General features: G+C 38.5%; 1 protein-coding gene across 2 annotated transcripts in view; it reads left to right on the forward strand.

Annotated features, from left to right (window-relative positions):
• The window catches only part of fam210b (family with sequence similarity 210 member B), a 30138-nt gene extending 27575 nt beyond the window's left edge, over nucleotides 1-2563 (forward strand). The window contains exon 3 of one of the 2 annotated variants that reach the window (XM_053227781.1): nucleotides 2297-2563. In XM_053227781.1, the coding sequence (XP_053083756.1) occupies nucleotides 2297-2513 (217 nt within the window). In that variant the 3' untranslated portion in view covers nucleotides 2514-2563. The remainder of the gene's footprint in view (nucleotides 1-2296) is intronic. The other variant, XM_053227778.1, reaches the window with a different exon arrangement.
• The last annotated feature ends 17167 nt before the right edge of the window (nucleotides 2564-19730 follow it).

Raw genomic sequence — 19730 nt, forward strand, 5'->3', positions numbered from 1 at the left:
TGTCCAAACTATTGCCATTTTGTAATTGCCTGAGAGGTATTTTTAAAAAATAAAATTAAAAGTTGGCCAACTATTAAGAAAGTTAAAAAAAAAGTTCCTAGTTTGAAGTGGTCTCTATCACGTAAGAATGAATCTGAAATTAATGCTACATTAATACTGCCAGCACCAAAGACAAAAAAAAAAAAAAAAGAAAGAAAGTGAATGCAAGAGATTATAGGCACATTGGCAAAATTAATATTTTACACTGACTTCAGAGGGAAGTTTGTTTAGTTTGTTAGCAGTCAGTTGCTGTAATAAAGGGGTATAACGTTAAGAGACATTATGAAACGAAACAACACTTTTTCAAGTCATACTCTGGTGCTGAAAGAGAACAGAAGGGAAATATCTGGTACCTAACCTGTTCTAGCTCAACAAAACCATTTTTTGGCTCCACATAAACACAAGCAAACTTTTTTTTTTTTTTAATGGCACAATTTTTTAATGACGCAAGACTTGACAGCAAGTCTTCACTCCAAGGTAAATTTTATTACTGAGTCTGTGGCCCATACATTTTTTTTCTCCATCTGGCCCCAAAGAAAAGTTTGGAAACCCCTGACTTAAAGAATAAGAAAAAAAATTCTGTGATAAATTTCACAAAAATTGTGATAAATTTGTGTTTACGAGTAGTTCTGCCTCAGTTTACCAGTAGGTACCATTGCCACCTCACAGCTCCAGGGTCCTCAGTTTGATCCTGAGCTTGGGCTACTATATATACATAGTTTGGGCATGTTTTTCTCGGGTCCTTGTGGATTTCCTCAGGGTTCTTTGCACAAGATTACACTGACAAATTCAAACAATACATCATGGAGAAATTGATTGCATGCTGTAGCTCCATACAAACCAAGATGTAGGTAGGCTGATCATACTCATACTTTAATTGATTATTTTACAGGATTTATTTCACATAAGTTCTAACCCTAATGTTACTTAACGAAAAGTTAATGACGAAAAATACTAACTTTATTTAAATCTTTTTTTTTCTCTGTTATTGTTGCTCACTGCTCAACAAATCCATTCCCTGAGTTTGGTTTGGGTAAGAGACTGCTACTGAATCTGTTTCACTGTGGGTTTTGCCAAAGGGCACATTAAGTTTGCATAGAGGGCAAGCCTAAAATTAGAAATGAGACACCTTATGTGGGCTTGATTTGCTAACATTGGGTCTCATTTATCAAGCTGGATATGAATCGCTTGTATGAACAGTTAGAGAAGAAATTTGGTATTCATGAAAATCCTGTAAATTCAGAAAAACTGCAGTTGCAGTTTTATATATGGAATATACTGTTTGAATTTTTAAAAAAATTATTATTACATATACAGCTTTTTGCAAGCACCCTTATCCAGAGTGACTTACAGAACTGCTTTTGAGTGTCTATCAGAAAACTTCCTGCTAGCTCACTAGGTCAGGGACTAAGAGTACCAAAATAAAAAAGCAAGCCAAGCACAAACCCATAAATTAAGATAAATAACTAATCATTCAATAATGACAACAGAAATGCTGCCGTATAAATGGAGGATGGGCTGGTCTGTCTGCACATAGCCATAAGCCATAAATAAATGCCTCAGCTGACCGAAGAGTTAGTGCTCACTTATTATTAATACGATGTATTATTAAATATTTTTATTGGCATTAGTGAGTCATAATAACTTCTATTCCCAGTGCTCCAGATGTCTGTGCACTTGAACATTTATGGAGGTTTTTGGGCATCACTTCATGCAAATGGATTATGTTCGGAACACGTTTTGCATGTTACAGGTGATCAACATGTGTACGCGAGTACAAAGAAAATCAACCTTTCTGAAACTTTTGTAAATCCAGTGGAAATTTTCAGTTAGATTTGGCTCACGGAAACATTTACACACAACTTTATGTAAAGATTGATAACTGAGGCCCATTATATGAAGAAACCATTTGGGGTTGTGATTATATCAACGTATCACTGGCATTCTTTGATTGTGCTACGCTGAAAGTAACTCATCTATCCAGAACATCTAATTCATAAAACAATACTCATTTTTATATGAGTATTACATGGCTGTATGTACAGTTTCACACCACTGTCAGCAGTAAACATGCCATAAGTAGCCCTATCCAATTAAAGTCTAAAGAGTTTTTATAGGCTATTTCTCAAATAAACAAAAAGATGTGTTCGATATTCTAGTATGTGTGAATGTTGATATTGTTTTGTGATTTTATTCTCTTACATTAAATGTGCTTTATTATTTAAAAATAATGTGCTTTAATGTTTGTTCTCCTCAGCGGGATCAATATGACAGCTGTCCTTTCCAAGCTGGGCTTTAGTGAATCTGTTGTTCAGTCGAAGATGGCTGCTGGCACTAGCACATTTGTGCTAGCTTACGCTGTTCACAAACTCTTTGCTCCATTTCGGATCAGCATCACTCTTGTGTCTGTACCACTCATAGTACAGTATCTTCGGAAAACAGGAATTTTCAAATCCTCACCACCTCGTCTGTGAACAGGCATGTTTCCAGTGGTGTACTGAGTGTTCACTATATATATATATATATATAAATATATATATATATATATATATATATATATATATATATATATATATTTTTTTTTTTTCTTGTATTTTTTTTTTTTTTTTTTTTGGAGGGGATTTAAATCAGGTCTAAAATAGCTCCACAGATACATATAGAAATGACAGAAATTGTTACTGATCTTAAATTATAGGTATTAGTATTTTATGAATAGCTGTAAAAATAGCTCTAAAATTTTGATGTGATATTGATATGATTGATACTGATACGATTGATATTGATATGATTGATACTGATATGATTAGTGTGGCTTGGCACATATGGCTTGGCAACGGAGGACTAGCCTTATCCCACCCAATTTCATATGTATTTTCTATCAAAATACACCTCAAAATTAAAATAAAAGATTTTTGAAATAATACCAGGCATCTGATGTTTATATGCATGTGGTGCTGCCGGGAGACATGAGACACAGCTGTGCGTGATAGCCGTGCACAAATAATACGTTACTATTTAGTGAAAATAAAGAGGACCAAACATTCATTTAATGGCTCCCACACTCCCAAACACATCCAAGTAGGCCAATATCATAATCTTTAGTGAAACTACACAGGAGACTGTTTTTTTTTTTGTTTTTTTTTTAATATCTCACTCCTGTCTGCACCAGAAGGAATTCAGAATCATAATCTGAGTGTTTTAAATCACCAAGTACAGGGTGTACAAGGAATTCCTTTGTAGAATACAATACAATGCAACAACACACACACAAAAAAACCAAAAAAACATATCTGTAATTCTGACCAATCCTGCTCCTGCTCAAAATTTGACCAGTCCCCTCCACTCTTGCACTTAATATTTTGCCTGCCTGCAATATTTTCTAATGAAGTTGGCTATAATTTGTAAAATATAAACTATTGGGAAATTAAGCCATTTGACCAGGATAAAGCAGTTACTGCAAATGAATGAATTAAAGTGGTAAAAGCAGCTCACAAGCATGCAAAGTGCTCCTTGGTGGTGGAAATAGCCACAAAGTAGAGGAATGCAGATAATTTGCCATGCCGACTCATGCCAAACTGTCTGGCGGAAAAACGCTGTAAGTGTGAGTAACACTGTTAGTAATATTGACACATTATTAAAGATAGTATTCTATACTCACCAAGCACTTTATTAGGAACACCTTTACATCTATACATTCATGGAATTATTTTTTTAATTATCTTTTTTAATTAAATTATTAAAAAAAAATTATTTTTTAATTATCAGCCAATCGTGTGGCAGCAGTGCAATGCATAAAATCATGCAGATATGGGCAAGCAGCTTCAGATAATGTTCACATCAACCATCAGAAGGAAAATGGGGAAAAATGTGATCTCAGTGATTTTGACTGTAGCATGATTGTTGGTGCCAGATGGGCTGGTTTGAGTATTTCTATAACTGCTGATCTTTAACTGGGATTATCATGCACAACTGTCTCTAGAGTTTACTCAGAATGGTGCAATAAAGAAAAAACATCCAGTTGTGGCAGTTCTGCGGATGGAAACGCCTTGCTGATAAGAGAGGTCAACAGGAAATGGCCAGACTGGTTTGAGCTGACAGAAAGGCTACAGTAACTCAGGTAACCACTCTGTACAATTGTAGTGAGCAGAAAAGCATCTCAGAATGCACAACACGTCAAACCTTGAGGCGGATGGGCTACAACAGCAGAAGACCATCTCAGGTTCCACTTCTGTCAGCCAAGAACACAAAGCTGAGGCTGCAGTGGGCACAGGCTCAGCAAAACTGGATAGTTGAAGACTGGAAAAATGTAGCCAGGTTTGATGAATCTCAATTTATGCCGAGTCACACAGATGGTAGGGTTAGAATTTGGGGGCAACAGCATGAATCCATGGGCCTAACCTGCCTTGTGTCAACAGTCCAGACTAGTACAGGTGGTGTAATGGTGTGGGGAATGTTTTCTTGGCACACCTTTAATACCAATTAATCATCACATGAATGCCTATTTGCCTCATGAAAGTGCACCTGAAAAATCTGCAGGAATTGCGTGATGCAATCATGTCAACATCGACCAGAATCTAAAAGGAATTTTTCCAACACTTTGTGGAATCCATGCCATGGAGAATTGAAGCTGTTTTGAGAGCAAAGGGAGGTCCTATCCAGTATTCCTAATAAAGTGTTTGATGCATATAATAAAGGTATACCTATACGATCTGTAGTGGAAAAACAGCCGTCCATGAGAACGTCAATGAGAAAGCACACACCACTAAATTCCTGACCACTCACTCACTCATGTGAACACTCGTACAAACAGTTTGGTGCAACTAGAAGTGAAAGCCAAAGAAAACACTATTCTGCACGTACAGTATTTTCATAAACACATTATAACATTTGTGAGGTTATTTTGTGAGGTTACATGGGTACCATTAAAAATCATCTAATATCTCAGAAGTTTAACACTACAGTAAATATTTTCACAGACTGTTAGCAAAAAGAATTAAGATTATTAATTCACCACAGCTTTGCGACACTTACTATGCAGTTTTTCAGGGATTAAGCAGAACAATTTTGATGACAGCGTCCATGCATTTACTCATGTTGAAGCATTCCAGGATTGGTCTGAATAGTCATTATAAAAAATGAGAATTCTTTTGCATATTTAAAAGTTATTTTACCAGTATTTTTGGGCTTTTTGTTTTATTTGTATTCTTTATTTTGCTTGTATGCATTTATGTCTATGTGTACATCACCAAGAATTTGAACCAGACTGTGAAAAATGTGTTAAATAATCTGTTGTAATGTTATAATAAATTATAAATTATAATAAATTGTACAATGTCTGTTATTTTATGTAATTTATATAATCTTTTTGTACCATAAATAAAATGGCTCAGCGTTATCTTATGTTTTTGGGTGAAAAGCACATTATAATCTCATCTTAATGAATTGGATCTCAGTGGACAGTATGGGGATCCAAACAAAAATGATTCATGGCTGCTTCTGTCAGGGTAGCAGCCTTGAATCTCTGGGTAATCAAGAACCCAGCCAAAATTTGGGTTGAATAAATACAGAGTAGCTCTTTGTTAGTAAATCAAATGTGGGCCATCATGTACAACTGCACAAATACAAATACCAGAAAATTAATTGAAAAAGACAATTAATGAAATGAATAAAAAAGAAGGTACAATACTTACACTGGCACTTTCCCACTTCAATAATGTTATAATCCCCCAAAAATATGACATTCCCAGCTAAACACACAGCGGTCAGGCTGACTTTTTCTGGGAATAAAGTATCATTTTAATGGGACATTTCCAGTATGCAGACTTTAACTTTTTTATTGTTTTGAAAATTTTCATGTGACAAACAATGCATTTGTCCAAGCCTCCAGGAAGCTAGTACTGTTTTTCATCTTACCATCATGAGGCAAAAATAGGCTCCTGATTGGCCTTATATTCCTCAGCAGAATATCGTTCTTATTCACCACTTTTAACTCATTTGATAGTAAAAATACACTTGCTTTTTTCTGTAAACTTAACATTTTGAATTATCTAGTCCTTAAGATGGAATGTTACACATGCAAAGTGTTAGAAAAAAGAATAATAGTGTCCATTGTTAACAGTATTACTAACTATAGGTCAGGAGTTCCTGAACTAATGGTCGCTTGATTTACAAATGTGGTCTCCTCTTTGGTTTCATCATTTATTTTACAAATTAATATTAGAAATACTGTGCTAATATTTTGTAACGTGCCATTCAGAAAGCGACATTTAAATTAATAGGTGTTATTTTAGTCTTTTCACTATCCTTAAAAGATTTATTGTGTAGTTCCACAATAAAAATGGACAAATTTCCCTGTCTATCTACCTCTGCTAAACAGTGTTGTGTCTCAAATCACATACATAGCTATGTACTATTCTAGACTGTTAGTGAGTACTGACACTAACTGGGTTTTCTAGTACAATTAGTGTTTGAATTTTAAAAAACCTCTCTTGTCAATTTCAAACCTACAAAACGGTCTGTTTTTTGTAACAGTTTCTGGATTTTCTAGATTAGTAAACACTTGAATATAAGGCCAGAGTTTTCGATTTGAGACACAGGTCATGACAGCAGTCACAGCAGTGGTGGAAAGTTTTAAGAGTCAGTGCTTGTCAGTGTGTTTATCATTGCTGGGCATAAAACCGCTACACATTTTACAGTTCAACTTGGAAACCTGACTGGATGTTTTGGCTCTGACATGCCATCTAGTGAATATTGCTTTTAAATTTTCCAGATGTATATACAATAGGCAGGCAAGTGTGTGAACAATGCAGCTGCACACAAAATCATGCATCAAGTATAAACCAGAGCCTTCTGCTTCTCATTGGGCTGCATCACACCACCCCACTGTAGATTATTTTCCTATAAAAGCACAATGTGTCCCACTAGCCTGGTAAGTACACAGAATATTCTTTTTGTTTGGTTAAAAGTGACTTATGTTACACATCCATATGTTACTAACGTAATAAAATATTCAAATGTTCCAGTAATCCTATATTATAAATCTGGAATAAAAAAAATGTAGGTTGACAAAGGCTTGGGGTTGCAGAAAATTCATAATGTCCATTCAGGGTCGTGTACCTATAAGGTTTGGGAACCCCTACCATAGCATGATCCTGGTACCACCCTAGCAACCACCTGGAACACAACCGCAACCACCTAGCAACACATTAGCAACCAGCTAGAATCCCATAGCAGCACCCTAGCAACAGAGCAATCTAATAATCTTTGCCCATTATTTTTTTTTTCTATTTTCAACTTTCTTTTCAACTTTGTTTCAGCTCTATGTAAGCACTGTGTATTTCCTTCAGGAAATGCAAATAGTGATCCTAGGCTTATGTGCAGCTGTTCAGCCATGGAAACCCATTTCATGAAGCTCCCAATGCACAGTTCTTGCGCTGATGTCGCTTCCAAAGGCTGATTGGAACTCTGTAGTCAGTGATGCAACAGAGGATAGGTGATTTTTTTTACATGCTATTTTTACATATCTTAAGTACTCGGTGGCCCCACTCTATGAATTTGTGTGGTATACCGCTTTGTGGCTGAGCTGCTGTTGCTCCTAGATTCTTCCATTCTAAAATAATAGCACTTACACTTCACTGGATGATATCTAGCAGGGCAGAAATTTCATGCACCTGCTTATATGCACCTGGTAGCAATGGGTGTGACTGAAACACTTGAACTCAATCATTAGGAGGAGCTAAGTTTGGTTCCTCTACTGGACTTGCAAGTAATGCAGAAGTTGTGGCTTGAAAGAATAACTAATAAACCACGGAAGACACAAGATCCCAGGGTCAGTACAAGATGTGCAACTTGTTGATGAGGAAGAGAGGCAATTCATGGACTCTTGCATCACAAGGTGTGGTGGAAATTCACCTTAAGACAGAGAGAGAGTGAGACTCTTTTCTTCCTCAAATGATTCCTTTGTTGCAATACTCATGGCCAGGGAGACTGACCTCACTTAGAAATACCTCAGGTGATCTCCAAGAACAGATTGTATAACCAACTCATATATAGGACAAGTCATATGTTGTCCCACTCTTTTGGTTACATTCAAGCAAAGAACTGTGTCCATTGGTTACACCTAACATACCATCTCTTCTCTGCCCAGCAGCAGGACATGTTTTTCTCAGGATATGTGTGTGGGAGTTAGAAAACTGCTGTGCCAGTTATACATGACTTGTGGTTAATCAAAGCAGGAACTTTTGCTCTATATCAGGACAGAGCAAAGTACCTTGGGTGTAACCCAAACACAACACAGACTGTCTTCTACAAAAGGCCAAGTGCTTGTACTTTTCATAGTTGAGTTTATGATCACAAATGAAATTATTATTCCACAGTTCGCACATGTAATCATAAAATCAAGCTCAGTGTGAAGGAAATAGCAAAGTAACATCCATGACATCAAACAGTGACATCAAAAAGTGAATAAAAACAAAAGGATTCATAACAGAACATAAAACTGTAGGTGTAATGTAATGTAAACACTGTTCCGCACATTGATTTCAAGCTGCACGGTACTTTAACATGCTATATACAATGTAAGCATACTCAGGCATTTACACCATGTGCTCAATCCCATGCAGCCCATGGAAACCACAGTCAGTTTGGTGTTCTGTTTGGTTGGTCATGGATCCTAAAAATCTGCTTGAAGACCATAGATTACAATGATTTAAGTGAAAAGAAATAACCGTAAATCTGTGACTACAGAATGATTAACAGTACATTATCTTGTTCAAAGCCTCAGCCTGAAAAGAAACACTTAGGACTAGTTTCTAGTATTGACATTATGTGGATCTTTGTCTCTGATAAGTATACAGTTTATTACTGAAATTTCAGGAGAGTGTAGCCATCATAGCAAGAGCTCTAACTGCCAGTAAATGGCATCTACAGAAAGAATTGGTCTAGATCTATATCTCTTTAGCTGTCTCTTATTTAATTTCTTCATGGGAGTTAGTTTAGAAATGGTACTGTTTACAATGGTCAGTCAGAAGGTGTTGGCAGGTGGATTATAATCGAGAGGATATGGAAATATATCAGGATATTCACCATCATTATAGTTATTTCAATGGGTCAACTGAATGTATTGTTCTCTGAATGGTGGCTGTATCATCCTAGACACCAACTGCTGCAAGCATGGAATACGGCGTGGAGCTAAACAAAGAATTATGAACACAATGCATATTACAGTTATTATCATTATTAGGTAGGAGTAATATCTCCCAAAAAGATGTGTAGCCATTCAAAAGGAACACAGTCAACCATGGGAGGGTTAGGCATGCTGTATTGCATGTGGTCTATCAAATCAGAAATATTCTTAACTTGACTGGGAATATAAAAACAACAACTGGTGTTTAAGACTTTACACACCTCACCTTCTCTGGCCAAAAGTTTGTGGACACCTGACCATTTCCCCCCCGGAAGTTAAAATAACCTTCACTCTTCTGGAAAGGCTTTCCACTACATTATGGAGCATGGCTGTGGGGAATTAGTGAGGTCAGGCACTAATATCCGTCAAGGAATGCTGTGGCCATTAGTGCAGATCAAAGATCACCTTTGATCAGAGCCTGGGTGTTGATGCCATTAGACTTTACTCTTTCCAGAATTAAGCCAAGCAGTTGTCTGCAGACAAAAGCTGCCCACTTCTTCAGAAAGTGATCTTATATACATTTACCTGAAACCTCTTCCACATCCTGTTTTTAACAAGTCACATACTCTCATGCATGTATATCCTGTTTTCAACAAGACACAAGGTTACCCCATATGCTTATCTTATTGTTTAAGGAAGCCTTACTCACTTAAATTTACAGCTTGTTCCTGTTTCCCACTTTAGCAGGATTCCCATGCATATGTAAGGTCATATAGGTCCTTTTTAGGCCTCGCCTTCTCAGCATACACTTCCTGTTCCATGCACACAGTTCTAGTCAGCAAGCCTTTTACTGAGATACTGGGTACAATGATACATTTTGCACTATACCAGTTCCATACATCTATAACATTGAGGATTAAACATCATCAAATATGCATAAGTACACATTTTGTGGTTAACATTTTGTGGTTAAAATATTCTATAGGAGGCCTGAGCACAGTCGGCATTCTAGCACATCCCAAATGTGTTCAGTGGGGTTGAGGTCAGGGTTTTGTGCAGACCACTCAAGCTCTTCCACTCCACCTTCGCAAACCATGTCTTAATGGACCTTTGGAACAGGTTTGGGCCCCTTAGTTCCAGTGAAGGGAAACTGTAATGCTACAGCATAGAAAGACATCCTATACAATTGTGTGCTTCCAAATTTGTGGCAACAGTTTGAGGAAGGCCCACATATGGGTGTGATGGTCAGGTGTCCATAAACATTTGGCCATATAGTGTAGATCAAGAGCCATTCTATTTTGTATTATTGATTCTCTTACATATTTAAGGTGCCTTTGTAACAGCCCAAGAATGGCTGCAGTAGTAGTATTTGATAAATCTTGTAAGACAAGCTATGAAATACATTTTGTGAAACACCACAGAATGGATCTCTAAGTTGACCTTATTTTGTACAATCCTTATCCATATGTGACGTAGGTAACGTCCTATAGCTGGAAAAGTTATACCTAGTTGAGTCATTCATTAAAATTGCATTTGCAGCCAACAAGATGGCAGGTATTGAGATTAGAACAACATAATGTGAGGAGATACTATTCAGATAATAACCGTCATTAAAGTTAGTAGCACATTACTCCAGGAGAAGTGCAATGTGTGGCAGATAAAACAATCATCAGAAAATTTTGTGAGAATTTTATGAGACAGAGCACATGCATTATTACACTTACAATCTAGCAGGGCTTTTCTTTCACCATTTGAGTGGCCTATGGATATAGACATGGTGAATAATAAAATTGTAGTGAAACATTTTTCAAGCAATCAAAATTATTATATATATTTTTATTATATACATGTGATTTTATATATATATATATATATATATATATATATATATATATATATATATATATATATATATATATATATATATACACACATGATTGACAGGTGTTTTTTGCCCAGGTGTGCCCTTGTCAATCGACTGTTTAAACAATTAATAGCTGTGAATGTCTACTCTTGGTTTGAGCCCTGGATTTCACCTGTGAAAACTGCATTTGATGTTAAAAAGGATAAACCAACATGAAGACCAGAGAGTAGAAAAGCAAGCCATTTTGAAGCTGAAAAAAGAGGGAATTATCCTGATAAGGAAAGAAACCACTGATGTTCACCCAGACACTGAACAGGCCTGTCAAGGAAAACAACGGCAGTTGATTACAGAAACATTGTGAGTGCTGTGAAGAAAAACCCAAAAACAAGTCAATGATATCACCAACAACCACCACAGGGCAGGGGTGCAGGTATAACAATCCACCATTCAAAGAAGACTTTGAGAGCAGAAATATGCTTGCCATACCATAAGATGCAAACCACTCATCAGCAGTGAGAATCAGGAGGCCAGATTGGAATTTGCAAAGAAATAGAGAGATGAGCCACAAATGTTCTGGAACAAAGATTAACCTCTACCAAAGTGATGTAAAGGCCAAAGTGTGGAGAAAGAAAGGATCTGCTCATCATCCAAAACATATGAGCTTTTGGTCAAGCACAGTGGAGGTAGTGTCATGATTTGGGCTTGCATGGCTGCTTCTGGAATGAGCTCACTAATCTTGATTGAGAAATGCATCCAATTTAATTGGGAAGAACTTCATCATGCAGTAAGACAATGACCCAAAACACACTGACAACACAACAAAGGACTTCATCAGGGGAAAAAAGTGGAAGGTTTTTTGATTGGCCAAGTCAATCACCAGACCTTAACTCTTCTGGAGGTGAAATACTTGCCCAAAAAAAAAAACTGAAGGAAACTGTGGTACAAGCCTGGAAAAGCATCACAAAAGAATGCAGCAGTTTGGTGATGTCACTGGGTCACCAGCTTGATGCAGTTATTGCAAGCAAGGGATATGCAACCAAATATCAAGTGTTATTTACTTTAAGACTATACTTTTGCTCACCTAAAATTTGGGTGTTTGTCAGGCACTTTCATTTGGACTCCTGTGAGCACTTCATGTGGGATTAAACTAGTTTGTCTGTTCGCTCTTCCCCATAGGTACAACAGCATCAGAGGGAGAGCCTGTATCCAATTTAACCCTGTTTCAGCCATCACTTTTTGACAGTTTTTGTTTGACGGTTTGATTCAGTCATTCAACTGCTCCTGCACTCTAATCTGTAATGCTGTGGAGAGATGTGTGATTACTTATTTTCCAAGTATAGAGCTTGCCTTCAATGTAAATGCAAACCAGTACTGGTTGTCAGGGTGCGCAGGGATACTGAAAAATGCATTTGCCAAATCTATCACAGTAAACCAGCATGCCGTAGATGGGATATCAGAAAGATTGGTGGAGGGATTTGGTTTAATGGGTGCCAAGGGTCTAGGGTCTTCATCCAAGGGTCTAATTCAGCCCAGGCTCCTGAGCATTTAGCTATAGAAACATGAGGTACAAACTCTAAAACAGGAAAAAAGAGATTTCTGACTGTCACTCAAAACAACACTGCCTACAAAGAAAGACGAATCATAGACCATAGAGAGTATAAAAGATTCAGATTCAGGTCCAGGGAAATACAAAGGTTTAAAATTTACATCTGGGTGTCCTGTGAAAAACAAACTAGGGCAACGCAAAATTCCAGTCATGCATATATTCCATTAAAATTATCAAGGAGATTGGTCAAAGCTGTAGTAAGTTGGGAAATGTTGGAACATACTGGACATGATGTTTCCAGTCCTGAAGGGGGAAAGAGAAATGCACTTGATTTTGAATTATTAGGATTTGTGGAGATGTCACAGTCAATATCCCAAGTCGTGTTAAAGTTGTAATTGGGCACACAGATAAGCAAAATGGGCACGCAGATAAGCAAAAGAGAAGATTATAGCTCACTATAGATGATGTGAGATTAGTGAAATGCAAATGCATGCCACCACTTTACACAATACTGATGATTATGTGAGCATTGAAACGCTGATCAGCACTGACCTGAAGGAGTACATTTGTTTTAATCAACCAATCACAAAAGATCAACCCCTGATCATAGCTGTTCAAACACAATCACAGAAGGCTTTATTGCAAGAAAACCCTCATCCCATGGTTTTTATGGATACATCCTACAAAGGTTTAACATCATATGGCTATTCCTTTTACAGTATGCCCTTTTATCAGTAAATCAAACCGGAAGAGGAGTTCCGTTTGCCTACTTTATTATAAGTCAGGAATCATCAGAAACAATAAATATTTGCTTGAATAGGCTTTCTTTGAGCAATCCAAGCTTCTACCCAAGGTGAGTTAGTACAAGATACATATATTATAAAAGTAAAGTGATTTTATACCACAATGCCATTGAATTCTTGAATCTGATTGGTCAAAAGGTGTTGATTGATAACTGCAGCTCTGACAACAGTCCTGCTGGAAATCACAGGTTTGTATTAATGTGCTCGTTCTAATACATAATTGTTCCTAGAGTAACAGCGCATTCACAAGGACTTGTATGGCATTCAGTCTACATAATGAAATCCTAATAACATTTTTATTTAACAAAGAAAAATGTGTAATCATGGATATGGTAAAGCTTTCTGGAAGGATTCATGGAAGGAGCTGGTAAGTTTTTCATCAATAGAAAATTTTCAGGACAGAGGACTTTGCACTTCTGACAAGCTGTTTTTTTTTTTCTTACTGACTTCAAAAGAGAGGCAAAAGAGTGTGGACGAGGGAATGACTGTGTATAGCTGCTATAAGTAAGTGATAACAGGAACTAGCTTTTCTTGTGGATGTTCCACCCCAGTAAATGTAACTATAAATAATTAAAATATACTATGTGTTGTATACTATGTGTTGAAATTTTTTTTTTAAATGCTGTGATATAAGAGGAATAAACCAATTCAAAACTAATTCACCCACTCAGGTGCAATTAGCAGGCTGAAGATTGTGCACAAGGAGGGATTCATTAGCACTCAGGTCACTTATTGTGACAGCATGTGTCTCTTTGTACATTGATATTGTCATGTATTCTTTGTTTTGTAGATCTATAATGATAGAAAAAAAGAACCTGTTACCATAAGACAGACCTTCCTAAAGTCCAAGGTTCTCTTATGTTAGTTTCATGTGCTGCAGGTGTGTATTACAAATCCAGAAAAAAATATAGCTGCAAGCAGCAATTATCGGGATCCAAGCCCCTTCATCAAATATTGCCTCCAGTGGCCAGTTCTTGCCAAGTTTCATAGAACAATAAAGATTCCATAGATGAATGTACTTATAACGTTTTGTGAGCATTATTCACAAAATTTAAGTATGAAATGTTTGAAATTGTATCAAATGTTGCTGAAATTAAAATCCAGTTTCATATTAGCAGGACAATTCAGAACACCAAATTTCAGCTACTCATCCAAGATGACGCCGCTAAGGAAGGCTGTCTACGTTAGTGCTTGCAAGCCACATTGCAATTTTTTTTACGTTACCTTGTTTTCTATCTTGTTTTTTGAACTATTCTTGAGCTAGTCAACAGACATATAACATACGACTGACAAACTTTAATCAACATTGGAATAGACTTTACTCACCACTCCAATTCCTGTTTTCATCCTGACCCTGACTGGCCTCTAAAGATCACTCTGAGCCAAGTAAACAATGGACTCACTCTCCTCAGGCAGCAACGACAAGGAAGAAGAGCCCGCATGAGGAACTGGGTACGAGCCAGGGCATACTCCACACAAATGCCCAGCATATTGTTAGCTAATGTCCAGTCCATTGACCACAAACTGGATGAAATTACAGCCCGGATACAGTTCCAGTGAGACTTCGGGGACTGCAAAGCTCTTTGTCTCACCAAGACATGGCTCACGCCAACCATTCTGGGCCATGCTGTACAGGTGCCTGGGTTCTCCCTTCACCACATGGACAGGACAGAGAACACAGGGAAAATCCAGGGTGGTGGAGTGTGTGTTATGATTAACAACAAATGGTGCAGTGCATCATCGTAACTGTTTATATTCAAACTCAGGCCTACACAGATACTGCTTTATTGACACTACACAGAGACATTGGACTGCTACAAACACTGAAGCCAGACACAGTGCTGGTGATTATGAATTTAACAAGGCTAACTTGAAAAGTCATGCCAGATTTTTATCAGCACATAACCTGCAGTACATGGGGAGAAAGGACACTGGATCACAGTTATACACAACACAGGCCCTGCTATAAAGCAATAAAAACACTGCCACTTGGTAAGTCAGACAAGGCCGCAATTTTACTGCTCCCAAAATATTAACAAAGGCTGGGGAGGGAAGGTCTGCTGATGCGGGAGGTACAACTGACCAATCAAAAGCCACACTACAAGACTCACTGGAGGACACAGACTGGCAGATGTTCCCGCACAGCTCTGATGACATCAGCGAGTTTACAGCAGCAGTGCTTGGTTATACAGAGTTTCTGATAGGAGAGACTATTCCCAAATGCTCTGTAAAGGTTTTTCCCAATCAGAAGCCCTGGGTATATTTATCCATGCGGAAAGCTATGTGCACACCTGCCTACAACACAGGACTGCAGATGGCAAGACGGACAAATATAAAGCAAATATAATTCCTACAACTTGAGCAAAATGATGAGAGAAGCCAGAAGGAAATGCAGGGACAAGATTGAGACCCAGTTCAAGCAGGCAGATTCCAGGTGTCTGTGCCAGAGCATGCAAACTACAAACCCAAGCCCCCCCCTACAATAAACAATGGCAGTGCCTCCCTAGCCAACAACTTGAATATCTTCTATTCACGGTTTGAGGTTACCAGCACCAGCACAGACTAGAAAAACACAGGGTTAACAAAAGTATTAAAATGTGTAATAATTATTGAGCAATAGTGTCCTGAATAGTGTGACACCAATTTTGCGAAGATAGGTCAGAATACCAAGTACTAGTTTGCAAAAGTAGGTTCAGCACATTATGCACATTATTTTCAATTGGAGTGGGTGGGTCTAAAAGTTCCAAAAAGGCTATTTTTTTTGTTTCAGCCATAGAGCCATAGTTACAAGAGATACGCTTGTTTTAATATAGAAAAATTTGAATACTGCCACTTTCTGGGGCTTTATATCATATTAAGGTCCTGGAATATGAGCAGATCTGTGAAGCTGTTCTGTGAAGAACAAAGTGTGTAAACACAGTTAAGAAATAATTTAAGAATGTACTTGTACGTGGATTTATTGTACCTTTCTTCATTTTAGCCAAGGAAATGAGAGAAAAGAGAAAAAAGACAAATTTAACTGTATGGCTGATGGTTCTTGAAATATATGCTGAGCTATAGTGCCACCATATGGCTGATGGGGCAAATGTTTTGTGCGTGTGTGTGTATTTGCTGTCTTTGTAGTAGAAAGGAGTACTACTTAGTGCCCAAGTTTTGTGTCTGTATGACTTCAGAAGGTACACATTTCAAAATGTTATGTTTTCTTCATGTATTACTTTTTGTTGGAGAACTGCCTGTGAATTTGAAGTAATGTCATTGATAGAATTTTAAATATACAATAGTAGGACCCCTCCTATTTGAATGGCCACAAGTTCTGGGCCCGGGAAGACTGGGTCGTCATCGATGGAATTCTGCCTTGTAAGTGTATCCAACATGTCCTTGGCAGGGACCCAAGCGTGCTCCTCTGGACCTTAGCCCTCCCAGTCAACCAAATACTGGAGCTGTCCCCCTCTCTTACAGAAATCAAGGTGGGCCATCACTGCATCACTGGCTGTCTGTCCACAGTGAGGGCTGGAGGTGGCATGTTGCAAGGGGCAGCATCTTGCAGGGGTCCTGGAACAACAGGCCTGGGGAGAGAGACATGAAATGACCGGGAGATTCTGAACTGCGGAGCTAATTGAAGTCTCTATGTTACTGGGTTAATCCTGTGAATGATCTTGAAAGGACCTATGAAATGTGGGGACAACTTCCTGGACGGTAGGCCAAGGTTAAGGTCTTTGGTGAATAGCCAGACTTCCTCTCCCAGCCTGTAGTCCGGAGATACCCTGAGGTGGCGATCAGCTTGGATCTTCTGTCATCTGAGGGCTCTCTCTCGATGTACATGAGCTGACTCCCAAACTTCTTCACTCCACAGAAATCACTCCTCTACTGCTGGTATGTCTCCCCATGCCAGGATCCATGGAAACAAAGGGGGTTGGTACCCCAGGTAGTACTGGAAGGGAGTGAGTCTGGATGAGGAGTAGACCAGAGAGTTCTGAGCGTATTCTGCCCAGGGGAGGTACCTACACCAATCGTTCTGGTGGTCCGTACAGTAACTATGCAGATATCAGCCGAGATCCTGTCTCTTCACCTGGCCACTGGACTCAGGATGGTGCCCTGAGGTTAGACTCAGTCTAACCCTCAATGCTTCCATGAATGCCTCCCACACCTGAGACATTACAGTTGCTCCCTAACTGCTAACTGCCCCAAACACGGAAATCCCCCATGACTGCTAAATATACCCAAACCCCAGAATAAATATACCCCTGAATACTTAATGCCCCAAACCCAAAAACATTAATACACACAGGGCCTCTAACTGACCCACACGTATAAATAAATACCACCCTGACAGTTGCTAATTGACACAAAACCCAAAAATAAATAACATCACGACTGTTAAATGCCCCAAAGGCCAAATATACACCTATCAGCCATAACATTAAAACCACTGACAGGTGAAGTGAATAACATGGATTATCATGTTACAGTGGCACCTGTCAAGGGGTGGGATATATTAGGCAGCAAGTGAACAGGCAGTTCTCAAAGTTGATGTGTTGGAAGCAGGAAAAATGGGCAAGCATAAGGATCTGAGTGACTTTGACAAGGGCCAAATTGTGACGGCTAGACGACTAGGTCAGAGCATCTCCAAAACAGTAGGTCTTGTGGGGTGTTCCCAGTATGCAGTGGTTAGTACCTACCAAAAGTGGTCCAAGGAAGGACAACTGGTGAACTGGCGACAAGGTCATGAGCGCCCAAGGCTCACTGATGTGTGTGGGGAGCAAAGACTAGCTCGTCTTTTCCAATTCCACAGAAGAGCTACTGTAGCACAAATTGCTGAAAAAGTTAATGTTGGCTATGGCAGAAAGGTGTCAGAACACACAGTGCATCGCAGCTTGCTGGACTGCATAACCGCAGACCAGTCAGAGTGTCCATGCTGACCCCCGTTGAACTGCCGAAAGCATGGAGCACTATACCATGGAGCAATGGAAGAAGGTAGAAGGTAGTCAATTGCCTCAAAGTGAAAGATAAATACCACCCTGACTGCTAATTGCTGCAAATTCTAAAACCATGTGACCTCTGCATGTGAACTGCCCAACACCAAAAAAGTAAATACCCCTGTGACCTGTACTTTCCTGAAACCCAAATATAAATACCCTACTTACAGCTAATTGCTCGAAAAGCAATTGTATTTAAATTCCTTATAAATTGTATTTGCCACAAACCTGAATGCAACTGTGTGACCTCTAATTGCCGCAAACCAAAATTTAAATATTCCCCTGCCAGTGAACTGCCCCAACACCAAATAATAAATGCACCAGTGACCTCTAATTGCCCTAAACCCTAAATACTCTCCTGACTGCTAGTTGCCCCAAAAGTCTTTTACAAAACACATATAAATTAGATAAACCCCAAAGCGAATATAAACACGCGAATCCAAATACTTAAAAAAAAAAGTGAAGAATTATGACGTGTGTGTCTGTGTAACAACTGACCAACATTGAAAATGTGGGATGCAACACACTCACAGTTTCTGCAGGAACTGCACTATCTAGTTATTATTAGGATTGCACAATGCAATTGTCAAGCAATGCACAATACTGTTGCCATCCGACTTCATTTACGTTTTATTATTGTAAATGCCATAGTATTCGGGATATCGTTACGGGACCAGTATCAAATTGTCGGTTGGGAAAGTTGTGCTTGTATTCAACTTTTTAATCAGTTGTGCATTTCGCATGTATCACCCATTTGAAATCTGTTTTTTTTCCTATAGGAAAGAATGGAAAGAATGGAAATAATATGTGGAAGGATGTGCAGACCAAACTGTATGTGCCACAAACCTGAAACTTGGCGAGTATGTAGTACTCACTCCCTCTACTCAGGCAAAAGTGAAGATCCCAATCGGTCTAATGGTGGTGCTACAGCACAGAATAGCGCACCATTTCATGTTTTAGGCCATATCTCGAAAGCCATGAAATTCCTTGGCTAATTCTGAACCAATTTGCAATTTGGACCATGTAGCTTTGCTCATTTGGATTTTTTTGGTAATTTGCATGATATGCAAAACCTACTTTTGGGAACTAGTCCTACAATTTTTGTCCCACCTTCACAAAGTTGGTGTCAAATGGCTGAGGAAAATTCCTCTCTTCATAGGGGTCAAAAACACAATGAGATTTGTTAACAATATGTCCACCACCTGTCAATCAATTCTAATAGGCCAAAGTCTAATTCACACAAGCAGCTATAACTTATGATTCTTTGTAAGCACTTGAATGAAACTTGAAACACCCCTTCAGGACAAAGTCTGAGTTATGGGCATTGCATCAGCAGGGGGTGGAACTGAGTTCAGAAAACTGCTTCTCAGGAAGCATA

This window comes from Pangasianodon hypophthalmus, chromosome 2 (genome assembly GCF_027358585.1).
Source record: "Pangasianodon hypophthalmus isolate fPanHyp1 chromosome 2, fPanHyp1.pri, whole genome shotgun sequence".
NCBI lineage: Eukaryota > Metazoa > Chordata > Actinopteri > Siluriformes > Pangasiidae > Pangasianodon > Pangasianodon hypophthalmus.